Raw genomic sequence first — 13453 nt, 5'->3', positions numbered from 1 at the left:
GAGAGCAAAGAAGTCAAGTGGTTGGACCGGTTCTTGGTGTTTGTCTCTAGGAACAGATTAATGTCAAACTCAGTATCTAGTGATGTAATGTAATAAATACTGTATTACATAAGAACTTATCAAATAATTAATAGCTCTCATTGCTTTCTTACTCCTTCTTAAAAATTATAAATAAATGAAAATCTGATTAAAACAAAAATCAATAATAAAATAATCTGTAACAATGGATTTTTAAAACACCATTTGTACTACAGTTAAACTAATTTTTGTCTTTTTCACTACTTTAAGGGACATTTTCTTTCATTTTTCTCCCTACTTTCCATTATTGGAAACTGTTTTGGAAACTATGCTCACCACAAGAAAATCTTGTTTACTGCTAACTGCTGTGAATCAGTTTTAATGGAAAATGAAAGTTATGTGTAATTTACACAATGTGCAACATCCGCTGATATGGAACATTTAAAGAAAACTGTGGGTGATTATGTTTATAATATAATATTGTTACATGACATAATAATTTAAAGACACACCTTTTTTAGTAAAGTAATGATTGTCAATTAATGTAATAACATATTCAATCATCAAAAATAACACTAAAAAATGACTACACTATTCTTTTGTATTCATGTTAAATGTTTAGTTGATACAAGGTGAATATTTTAACCAAAGCAACCACATGACTTCTTTATTCTGGTAATGGTTCCCAATATAGTCCAGGTTTAAAAATCATGACAAGTGAGAGAACTTTAGAAACTTACTGGTTATATTCTTACTGGTTATACTCCTGGTTATGTTTTTTTGTCTTATGATGAGAGAGAAATGGGTAATAAGAGGAAGTCCTTACGTAGTTGTCGCGGGCAGACCAGGTCGGGTAGAGCTGCATGTGGAGTTGTCTCTCCTTCCGGGCCAACTCGTAGTACTTGGCCTGTTCCTCTCGGGTCAGTGCGTGCCACTGGAGACACACACAAACACACAAGAGTGAAAAATTAAGTAATCAAGCTAAAAAAAAATGTTGGAGACATGATGGAATTAAAAGGAAAAGATACAATGTGAACACCAACATATCAGCTACATTTAAAATTCTGAACAGTGCAAGAAGAAACTTTTCTTTCGCCATCACATTTTAAGAGCTTTGATATGATCTGTGTCTGAACTGTTCAAACTGTACAATTTATTTCATTGTTCAGGATCCCAGTAACACCATTCAGTGTGTTGTTGTGATCTCAGTAGCACCAGTATGTGAAGAGAACAGAGTTCACGTTACCAAAGTCCTCTCATGTTCCTCATGTGTGAAATTACAGACTGACCTGGAAACAGGATTAGTCTGCGTTATGTGTGTGCATGTGTGTGTGTGTGTGTGTGCATCCCTCACCCTCCGTCCCAGAATCTGGTTGATGGCGGCGCTCTCCTTTAACGTGCACTCTGCGATGACCTTCGCCCTCATCTCCTTCATGTAGAGCATGAAGGCGTTCAGGGGTTTCTTGATGACCGGCTTCTTGGGCTCCTTCTCTCGCTTGGCTTCCACCTGCGGCTTCCTGCAAGGGGGGGAGAGAGAGAGGGAAGGAGGGGGAGATGAGCAGAGATGGAAAGAAAATCAGAATCAGAATTGATCTCAAAGAGAGGTGTGATAGAGAGGAGAAACAGTGAAGGAAAACGCACCAAAAACCTGCAAGTGTAGCATGAAGTCGGTGCGGTCGATACTTACACATACATGCCCCTGTCATACTGGTCATGGTCCTGTTTGCCTGAAGGGGGCACTATTGCTGGGTGGGGGATCCCTGTGGGATGCATGCCTGAGGGGCCCAGCATCAGAGAATGAGGGAACCTGGTGGAGGGGAAAGAGAAGGGCAGAGGAGGACAGAAAAACAAGAGATAGAGTGTGACAGAAAAGCTTCAGTCAGTTCAGAGAAATGCGTTCAGTTGGGGGCAGAAATGACGGTGAGCATCAAAGCAAGCAAAGAGCCTGAAAGCATGAAAAGCCAGGAACAAATCTGCATTTTCTGTCAAGTATCCACAACTGGCTGATAATCAAACTTCCAACAACAATTTGACTGACTGAAAACAGGATGCTTGCCTTTATAAACAGATAGGAGGATAAGCCCATAACTCTTTAAAAGCTAAAATTATGAAGCTGGTGTTCATGTCAAGCACTGAGCTTAAAATGTGAATTTTATTTTTATGCAGTCATTTGTCACCACTAGAGGGTGCCCTTGCCTTACAGAGAGAGGGGGAAATATTCCTTTACATTTCAGACCTTTTCTTGTGTGGAGTCTAAACTCAAGTCTTCATCTTTATCGTCATTAAATACCATCCATATGGAACACATCTGTTAATGAGTCTAAAAGACAGATATTTGGGGGATTCTACTTCCAGATATTTGTTTATAAGAAAGAAAAAGAACAATAGATGTTTTATGAGTTTTAAAAAACAGGTTTGTTTCAGCATCCTCACAGACAGTTGAGATTTTGTTTAGGCGACACAAAGTCTGACCGACAAGGAAGCAGCAATAAGCGTCAGCTGCTGGCAGCTGAAGGAACATCTGGGTTAAAAAAAAAAAGATCCAAAAAAACATTCATATTGTTTGTTTTGACCTGCATTAATTGTCTGCTGCACTTGGCAAATTAAGGAACAACTAACAGTAATATAAAATTAACAAAATGCATAAGTAAAGCAAGTTAGGCAATGCTTACTGCTCTGAAACAGTGAATACAGTGGATGCATTTCCCACTGGGACTTATGTGACATAGAAGATCATGTGATCACACAAAAAAAGTAGATCACAAGATTAGGTTTGGTGTGCAGCAAATTTACCATTTACAAAATTTAGATCCATTTTGGATACCGTACTTAAAACTTGCATTAGCTTGTTCTGTTCATCTAAAAAAAAAAAAAAAAAAACACTTATTGGGCATCATGCAGGTCTAAAACAAACCATATGACAGGCTTGTTCACTCTACATGAACGGGGATCTTGTGTTTAAGACCCAGCAGATGATCTGGAGAACAGGTAAAGCGCTGTGGCGAGAAAGCACCTGTCTGTTGCAGGCATACTCTGTGTGCTGTGTGTGAGTGTGTACTGAGATCTTTAACGGTGGGTCAGGATCACATGACTTAAATTAAGAATTACAGCTTAAGCAAATACATACACACACACACACACACACACACACACACACACACACACACACACACACACACACACACACACACACACACACACACACACACACACACACACACACACATACACACACACACACACACACATACACACACACACACACGGCTGTAAAATATGAAGAAACTCACAGCAGGGTCATGAGGATTATACTCATGTTTTTCCATTTAGTTCTATTAGTGAGTGTCATGGATATGATCAGGAACAAAAGGAATAAAAATGCTGTGTGTGTGTGTGTGTGTGTGTGTGTGTGCATGTCAGCCTTTTGTATTCTGCAACAGCGGCTAGCTTGGCTCGGCTACGTTTGCTTTGACTCAGCTTGTTTTGGCGAAACACTGAACTCGTCCTGTTTACAGCACACTGCCTCCAGCAGGACTTTTACAGCGGCTGTCCAATGAAAGCGGACACAGAAGCCGACGGTGAATGGAAAACTCTGGCTCAGGCGTTTTTGAATGTGCTATAAACAGGATTTGTTGATGCAGAGCGTTGCTTGTTTTTGCTTTCTCTCTCTGGGTCTCTCTCTCTGGTCGGTCCAGCCAGCCGGCTACGATACCTGGAGTAGGAGGAGGCGCTGGGGAGGTTGGAGGAGTAGGGCTGCCTGAATCCACAGGAGGACAGGGAAGGATAGACTGGCTGGCTCTGCCTGCCACAGCACAGCAGAGGGGAGAGACGCCAAAAGCTTAACACATAAAAGTTTGTTGATCCTTATGGGGACATTCAGTCCTTCAGGTCAATTTATTCGATTCAGATCATCTAACAATATTTCTAAAAATCCTTCTAAAATATTTTTAAAATCATGATTAAGAGGTACTATTTTGTGGATTCCAAACTTGCATTTTGTCCACCACTCCACATCTTTGTTTGTGTTTTGAAACCATCTTTAAATAATCAATGGTTTCAGCTGGAATGAGAAATAATGGTTCTTTTACTTCCAATGTGTTGTTATTTTTGTCCTGTGATTGCTGTTCCATCCATAATTCTTTATACAGTAATTAATATAATGTGTTTATCTTCAGAAAGTAAGTATTTGGACAGTTACACATGTTTTTTGTTCTGCAGCACATTTAGTTGAAATAAATACTACAAGCTCTTTTGAGGAGTATGACTAGGATATGAAAAATGTGTGTGAATACTTATGGCCTTCACTGTATATATGAGCATGTTCAATGTATCTATGACTATAACTTTTAATTGATATATTTCTGTCATACACACACACAAAAAAAAACAAAAAACAGAACCAGAATATTTGCTCATTGTTCTAAAAAGTGAAATCTTGTGTATGAATGATTTGTTTTCTTTTAAGTATCCAGAAGATAAGATAAGACTTCCCGTCTATAAAAGTATGTGTTGTAGAACCTCTTGTGATGCTGTGATGCATGGCGATCCCCCGCAGTGTCTGGATCAGCACTGTTGACAGCTGTGTGTCAATACAAGGCTTACCAGGAGCAGAAACACAAATACACACAAACCCCCCCACACACACATACACACCATGGGAGGTAGAGGGGTGGGGATGGGATGTAAGCAAGAGCCTTTGATATGTAGAAAACCACACTTCTACCTCCTGAGAGCCAATACAACCCCCTTCCCTGCCCCAACCCCCCCACCACACCCCTTCACTGATTCATCCTCATGTTTCAGTGAATTCACGCACACACACCAACACACACACATACACACGTTTCCTCATCTCATCTCCCCCTCTCCTTCTCAACTGTGTCCATTTGTCAGCCCACAGGAGGCAGCGCTACAGTAAAGCCCGGGAGCAGAGGCCCTCGGTTGGGAACAGTTCCAGAGATCACTGGGCTCAGTTCCTGAACTGGAGGACCATTCATGCTGTAATCCTGTTTTAACTGAGGTCACAGTACAAAACAGGTCAAGTGTCTTTCAGATGAAGGCAGTTTAACCTAAAACTGCTTTTCATCTCGTCACGTAGCTGCACACGCCAAGTCTAACGATCTATAAATCTGTCTATCAGTTTACTTTATTATTTTAGACGGTCAGTCCGCAGCAGCACCACACACGTCATTAATATCAAAATCCCGATAAACAGCTGCCTCCTGAGTGATGGTGACGCACACTCCAACAGAAAAATACCTCCTGTGTGAAAGGCATGGCTGAACAGAGGTATGCTTGGAATGAAATCTAAGCGACCTTCTCTATTGTGCCATTCAGCAGCTCGCAAATTTTCTTTGTTACACTTTGACTGCAAGTGACAACAAAGTAATTACATCCCTACAGACCGACGCTAGCTCCATTCAAAAGGTGGCGAATTTGCTAATGTCAGTGAATGGCGGGAAGAGGCGACAGCTTTCATGCTTTGTTTAATCTGGTTCTTCTATCACGTAACACTGCAAGTCTCCAAAAGACATCTGGTTGCTCTCCTGCTCTACAGGTATTTATTAAAAGGCACCAATAAGTACAATTTTACTGCCTCAGAGAAAAAAACGTGTCCATAAAATGTGGATTTTGGCTTCATTTTCTAACTCTTTGGCCTGTACCTCCCACATACTTATAATTTCAGCTCCTCAAGCATTGAGAACAGAGAGATACTTCAGCAACACAGGCTGGGCTGAAACTGTAGTTTTTCACATCTTTTCACACTCTTTTTATGGTGAAGTGTATATTTTATTTGTATTGAACTGTGCCTGCTACTAAAAGTTCACCCCTCTCCGACTTGCTTCCTACCAGCTATAAAGTGCTGTGTAGCTGCACGGCTGTGGACTTTTTGTAGAAACGTTGCTGAACAACCGATCTCAGCTCTCGCCACAAAACAGTGTGACTTTAAACAATTTGTAATTACTTAAAGGTTCAGAATTTCCCAGAATTTAAAGTGACTTTAGCATTAGAGATTTTAATTATAACCCACAAATAATTAACATTAGAGTCAGATTGGTGTCCTTTGCTATTATTGGAAGTTCAATTATTGTTTTTGTCAAAGCAAATTTGTAGCACTGAAATGTGTCCAATAGCAGGTATCTACCACTACCTGCTATTGGTCAAGAGCAAAATAGTGTAATAAGTTCAAAATCAGTAGCTGTGTTGAGCTTTCTTTACTTAATGTTAAATAAGTAACCATGCTGGCTAGCTAACCAGTTAACAATTAAGCATTTAAAGCCTTTTTGCAAATAATTCCTTGTTCAATTTTGCTATTTAATGTAATATCATGTTAACAAGGCTCATTCATTTATTGTTAAATAGTGATGGGGGGGCAGTAGTTTGATCATAAACGCAGAAGCAAAATCAGATCATTAACATTACATTGTGAAACAGTGCATGACGTCTTTGCTTACAGACACGACTTTTACCATCCACTTATTATAGTATTTAATAAAGCACCATGTTTGTGAGACTCATGCTCCCATCACAGCAGTTGCTGCTGCACAGCTGCATCCTTACAAACAACAACATAATTCCTGACGGCTTCCTGACCCCGGGGCAACCAACCAATCAGCCAACAAAGCCAGGGGACATACGGAGGTGGTCGAGGAGGGACGGGAGGCTAATTGTCAAAACAACAGAAAACAAAAGTTTGACATTTACACAATCATTCTCGATGTTCCCTCGTCTCCTTCTTCAACCAGTAAAGCACACTACTAGTGGCCAAAACAAGCAGATAATCTGGGTTAAAGGAGATTAGCGGTTAATAAGACTTGTGAAAATCCATAGTGAAGTGTCAGAAAAAGATAACATGTCTGACGTCAGATTGGAGAGATCTGGGGGGACAGACAGCTCGTCCTACAGAAACATGAACAACTGACAAACACGCATGTGAGCAAATGCACACACAAAGTTTTAAGCTTCCAGTCCAAATCTCCATGACATTTTGATGTAAGCCTTTAACTGTTCCTGCCGGGGATCTGTCCACGCACAGATACTGTAGGTTGTAATAAATGGATTTATGTTGATCCATAAATCAATGGAAGCCTGACATTAGACGTTCACAATCAACCAGCGTGACCATGCAAGCTCATAATCGACGCTTAATTCAACTGATGAAAAATGAAACGGCTGAATATGGACCAGATGTGGCCATTATAGAAAGCCTTCTTCATCACTGCTGCTGCTGCTACTCCGTCCCCATAAACAACTATTGTAAAAATCTAATCCAGGGTAGACGCAGGCTGAGGGGAGTTCTGACTACTGTAAACCAAACATGTTGTGGATAAAAGCCAAAAACACCAATTTTCAAATTTCTAATCTGCCTGCAACATTTCCCAGAATCTACCACATCTTGAGGAAGTTGCATATTTATATCAGAAGGTATTATTACATGTCAAGTCAAGTCCATTTTATTTATATAGCGCCAAGTCATAACAAAACTTATCTCAGGGTACTTTTCATGTAGAGCAGGTACTCTTTACAATGTTATTTACAGAAGCAGCAACATTCCCCCCCCCATGAGGAAGCGGCAAAGAAAAGACCTCAAGCATAGCCGGGTTTTGATTGGACGGTCATCTTCCTGGACCGGTTGGGTGCGTGACTTGATATCTCTTGTTTCTTCCTTACGAGATGATTTCTTGGCAACAACACCCAGTTTTAAAACACATAAAGTCTCTTTATTGATAATTTGATTTGGACTCAGTAAACATGTCAAAAGGATTTGCTTGTGACTCCTTAGACACAGGCCTTCAGTGTCTTTTGATGCAGTTTATAGTGTAGAGCATCGTCACGTCGTTTAAAACGATTTTGGTTGATATTTAATACAAATTTTAGCGGTCGTCTGCATTCCTTTTGTTTTGACTAGAGGCCGAGAGGTTGAAATAAAGACACCTAAACGCAGGGGATCAAAGAAGGTGGTTGCCATGCCAACGGGACCTCAGGTCATCTACTCTGACAGCAGGTGAGACAGTGATGTATGGATCACTGCCCTAGGTCACAGTGTGTCTGTGTGTATATGTGATGCTGAAATAGTGATAGAGGACTGTAGTGATTATGACTTTTTTGGGAAAATGACAGCTTGGTGAATCAATATGAAAAAAATATTTTAGGATTAAAGGTTAATGGTGAGAGTTGTGTTTTGGGTGTTTGGACTAAACTGCAGAGGCACATCTGTGTTTAACGCTTTGTCAATAATATAGAAATAGTTCATGTTATTAGAAGCAACACACAGTATAATGCTATCCATATAGTAGTGTAAAATGAATGCTATTTATTATCTGCATCATTCGTTACTAAATTTCCATCACTTTGTTTCCTCTTTTGTGCTTTTTACCAATCTCAGGTACAAACCTGCTGCACTTAGCTGCTAATCATTTACAATAACAGCTGCAGACGTTTCTATTCCCTCACATTTGATGTAATGTCACTCAGTACTCAACATGACAGTGTAGCATCAGTTCTCATCATCCCCTATTGTTAAAAAAATATTACCTGGTGCATTCCTTTAATGTTAGGCAATGAATGTGAGTTATTACAAGGTCAACATAAGTACACAAAGGACTGAGTGAGTCACAGCGTGTACAGGTATTCGTGTGTGTGCATGTGCATATATGTGTCTGTGTGAGACTCACCAGCCCATGGATGGAGTGATCTGGCCGACGCTGCCTGGAGGGAGGGAGTAGTACCCTGAGAGGTCCTGGGACTGATGCCTGTGAACGCCTTTAGGACACACACAAACACACACATTAACAACATTGTCATCTATTTTTGTGTCCAGCATATTGTTGCTCTTTGAAGTTCACACACACTTATGTATAATAAATGTTGCAATTTCTCTGTCTTTTAAGCAGGTACACACTCATTAGGTCAGGTCAGTGGCCTCTGGCCCTGAGTCCATTGGGCTATTAGCGCTATTAGTAGTCTGGGAACCTGGTATTAAGCACCGAGATGCCCCTAACACAGGTCACACACCCCTCTGTGTATGTGTGTGTGTGTGTGTGTGTGACCTGCCTCTGACATCTTCACTGGGAGCTGATGCAGGCAGTGAGGGGCTGTGGTAAAAGTTTTAAAACACACACACAGATTCGGACACAAACCCAAACATGGACACAAACAAACCATCACACATTCCCCATCTCTACTTTTAGCAGAAATGTTTTTCAACAAAAGAAACACAGACAGCTTGACTCTGTGTCCTCACACACTAAATATCCAGTCTGTCTCTCTTGGTCTTTCTCTTTGTGCCCTTCAAAGGAAGTCATTTGTCAACAGGCAGCACCTAGCACTTAGCGCAGCCCAGCTGCTAACCTGTGTTTGCAGCAGAGGAATGCTGCAGATGACTGTAATTTGGCCGCGGCTCCGGGCCTGCTTCAGGACCCTGAGCCGCTATAAATCTGGACGACAGGAATGTGACTGAGTCAGTCGACCTGTCTCACCGCTCCGATCCTTCCTCCCCTCCCTCTGTCTATCCCACCACACCCTTCCTCCCTTCCCCTTCTCCTGTCCTCTCCCTTCTTTATCACAGTCATCCTTCTTTGCGTCTCTTCCCAGAATCCATCCTCCCATATTACTTTTATGGTCTTCCCCCTAATTTATTCTCCCCCTCTCCTCTGCATCTCCTCTTTTATTTCCGCCTCTGTGCTCTCTTTTTGTCTATTTGGCAAGTTTGTTTCGCCAGAAGCTCCACTCAGGACACAAAATCAGCACCAGCTACCAGCCACATGCTGGTAAAATATGTGGCTGGTAGATTCACTTCACTCACCAGACACAAACACAACGGCAGTCCATTGAGTGGATGGTCAAATCTGGACATTCAGTCGCCCACAAAGTTCATTTTGCACCCTGACTTCACTGTTGTATTTATTTATTAATATAATAATGTGGCTTTTGTGAACAAACTTTGCTCTTCAGTCCTCAACAGAACCTCAAGTCAGAAGACCCAGAAAATAGACTTAAAAAGTAAATACAGAATGAGGCAGCAGGCTAATGAATATATATCTTAAAATTAGAGGCATAAGCTTGTGCATGAATCATATTGTTTTACAGCAACTTCTGATGGTTGCACCTAACCAAAGTAAGTGTTCCTCTATTAGAGTAAAGTGTGTCTACAGTAATGGTTAGCGGACCAGATGTTACATACCCTACCAGGTATTTAAACACAGATTAGATGAGATTTATTGTAGTCAAATAAAAAAAGTCACTACATCATTGTTCACAACCACAACTGTTTACATCACTATATGGAAATATGATAAATGCATGTGAAAAGAGAGTTGAAGAGGCAGAAGGGACTTTTTCTCAGCAGCGTTTATCCAGCTCAGACATGTAAACAAGGTTCAACATTTATCAGGGTAAACTCCACTTGTTGTAAACACGGGGTTTACCCTTGGCCTGTGTGTATTGTGTCTTACAGTAGGTGGTGGAGCGCCTTGTAGCGTGTAGCTTAGAGTTTAGCTTGCAAGCACTGAAGCGGAGAATTGAACAGAGTCGTACAGTTCTGCCTCAGACACAAAATATAAAACAGCTGCTTTAAAAGGATTGGATCACAATTGTTCGAGTCTGTCTTTAAACAATTGTCAGGTGCCCATATGGACAGCGAAAGAGGTTTTCCTCACTCTAATCATTCCTCCAGTTCATGCAGGCGATTGAAAGATCTTCAAATGTGTGTCGTCCTTCTGTGCAAAAATTGATTTAAAAGTTTATCTGAAGATAATACAACACTTCAGCCATCTGTGTCAGTCAAATAAAGTGGATATCTTCCATAGTTAGGCTCCTGTTCAGGGAATCTGGCACTAAAAAGACTTATTTGGGACTGATCCTTTTAAGCGGATGCAACCAACATGGCCTGTGTTGTTGTTTTAGCAGAAGGCACCCTTTAGATCACTGATGAATCATGGGATTAAACAATGAATGTTCATACGTTAGATGCTGAGATAGCACACTTTTGACTTGTATCAGCCATGTTCCCTGAAATGACTGAGTGGCAACCATCAAAACAGAAATCCTAAACTCAGCATTGACAGGTTTTACTTCAGCTATTAGTCTGTCACACTTGAATGTGATGGAAACATAACGTTGGTTTCTGTAAGTCACGTTTTTGCCTCAGAGTTTGACACCATTAGCCCTGTTTGTTGTTGGGAAACCTGAAGGGGAAAATTAAAAGCAGTAATGGGGCAGTTTTCTTTGGAATGCCCCTTTTAAAGCGGCCGTCTAATAACAACTGCAGCAACTATCTCACGGTCTCCATGTCAGTGTCTCGGGAAACACTTCAAAGGGAAACCATTTGAGTCAAACTAGCTCTGCGTGAGCTCGGTATCAGAACGCGTGCATGTTAAACCGAGAGTCAAGGGAGCTGAAAATAGTATTCCAGTGCTGATAATGTGCTGTGGTGGTTATAACCACTGAGAGTGAAAGCGATGCAGCATCTGAGCCTTTAAATGACTTGACAACCTGCCTGTGTGGTGTACATAAAAGAGGCCAAAGACCAGAAGAAAGTTTGTAGTGTTTTGTTACAGTAAGGGCGGTAATGAACTCTGACAAATTTGTTACTGATGTACCGGAACAGTTACTTTTGTTAGAGAAAACATCAATAGTGAGAGTAATAGTAAAAGTTATTTATTACAGTGCAAAAGTACAGTATATGAAATCCATTTTAAATATGACTGGGCTGTCATTTTATTATCATATTTAATTTCCAATACACAGTTTTTCTCATGCAGTCAAGTGACTCTAGTCTTGATACTTTAGTCATCATTTGTCATCACTTCATCATTTTCTCACGTGCTGTACTTGTTGAATTTTAAATATTTTTTATGCAAGAGAGTTACTATTTGTACTTATTCATTAACTGTTATAGCTTGTGTACTTTATAAATCCATCTATTCATTTTTTTTTGCATTCTCTTAATCTGTTTTTTGCTTTGTTTTTTGCCCTTGTTTCTGTTTGCAAAACAACTAAATACCACTTAGGAACATTTTATTTCATATAGGGCAACAAGTTGCTCCAAGAGCTTGTTACTTTAATGTCATTGTAACTGCATCATGTATTGTCCGACATGCCGTTAAGATTGGGAACAGAACTTGGAAATAAAAGACATAACTTGGAAGATTCGACTTAAGTAAAGGCTGTCAGTATTCTCTACTTTTATTATTGTATAATCCCATAGAAACAGCAATGCATTAGCCTTTATATACATCCATATATATATAGTTTAATTTAGAAAAGAAAATTTCAATGTAGCAGACATTAAGTAAACAGTAGCACATAATGTATTTATTTATTCCCAAATTAAAACACATTTGGTGCTTCAGTTATAGCAGCTGTGTATTTAAGTTAAAATACACATCAGTTTTTTTGTTCCTGGTAAAGATGTCAGCGAGTGCAGCAGACCTCCTCTGTGCAACAGTGGAGGTCTGCTACACAGAGGAGGTTATTATCAGGCTTTTACAACACATGTAATACCTTAAGACCATGTGAAACCATGTAGTGAGTGTTAATCTTCAACACATGACAGTGTGACCGTCAGCAGACGTGTTTCATTTCTGCTTTTTTTGCGTCGCACTGTATTCTACGCTCTACGATCTGAGCCAACAGCCAGTGAGAGCGATGTGACGGCGCTGGATTGACTGTGAGCAGCTCCACTTTTGAATCACACGTTGGATGCAGTGTGTTATGGTTGACCGAACTGACCAGCTGGGTCGCACAGTGTCAAACACAAACCGACAGGAGGATACTACAGCCAGAGATAGACGCAGATGAGTGATCATTCAATTGTCTGCTTTTTTTTTTATCTTGTAAAGCATTTTTATGTACAATATTGTTTATAAAGGATGCTATGTGAATACTCCTATTGTTATTAATTTGTGCTACAATTGCCTTAAAACTATAAGTGCTTTTTCTTTAATTAATTGAACATGAAAACCTAGTGTGGCAGATAATAAATTATTTAAACAAATTAAACAAAAACATAAAGATTAATAAAGAGGCTATTAAAATAATGATAACAATAAAAATATATATTTACAAGCAATTGATAAATGTGAATGGCCGCTACTCTGCTCAGCTCAAATGTGACAGATGTGACAGATGTGATCATGTATTACATAATTACACCAATGTTTTGGTTCCCTGGAGTTAATAATAAACTGTGATTTCAAAAGGAAATAGAAATCCTCTTTTTGTTTGTCTCAGCTGAGTGTTTTGTACGACACTTCAACAGAACAGATGTTTTATGTCAATGGGGGTTTGAACCCTTTCTGTCCTCTACAACTTTCCACTCTGCTGTTCATCTGCTGTCAGATATTAACAGTGATATTAGTCTGATTTGACTTTGCTGTGATCTAAATAGTACACAAAACACAGGAGCAAAAAAAAAAAAGGGGTCTGGTTGCCA

General features: G+C 40.0%; 1 protein-coding gene across 9 annotated transcripts in view; it reads right to left on the bottom strand.

The window, feature by feature from the left end:
• tcf7 (transcription factor 7) overlaps positions 1 to 13453 on the bottom strand; it is a 75810-nt gene that overhangs the window by 8128 nt on the left and 54229 nt on the right. For 6 of the 9 annotated variants that reach the window (XM_062433830.1, XM_062433832.1, XM_062433829.1 and 3 more), the window contains exons 5-9: positions 8694 to 8781; positions 3731 to 3820; positions 1706 to 1825; positions 1373 to 1535; positions 845 to 952 (exon numbers count right to left, since the gene is read on the bottom strand). In XM_062433830.1, the coding sequence (XP_062289814.1) occupies positions 845 to 952; positions 1373 to 1535; positions 1706 to 1825; positions 3731 to 3820; positions 8694 to 8781 (569 nt within the window). The remainder of the gene's footprint in view (positions 1 to 844; positions 953 to 1372; positions 1536 to 1705; positions 1826 to 3730; positions 3821 to 8693; positions 8782 to 13453) is intronic. The other 3 variants (XM_062433838.1, XM_062433834.1, XM_062433837.1) reach the window with 1 other exon arrangement.

The sequence above is a fragment of the Scomber scombrus genome, chromosome 14 (genome assembly GCF_963691925.1).
Source record: "Scomber scombrus chromosome 14, fScoSco1.1, whole genome shotgun sequence".
Taxonomy (NCBI): domain Eukaryota; kingdom Metazoa; phylum Chordata; class Actinopteri; order Scombriformes; family Scombridae; genus Scomber; species Scomber scombrus.
Note: the sequence above shows the minus strand (reverse complement) of the source record. Positions and strands in the feature narration are given on the sequence as shown.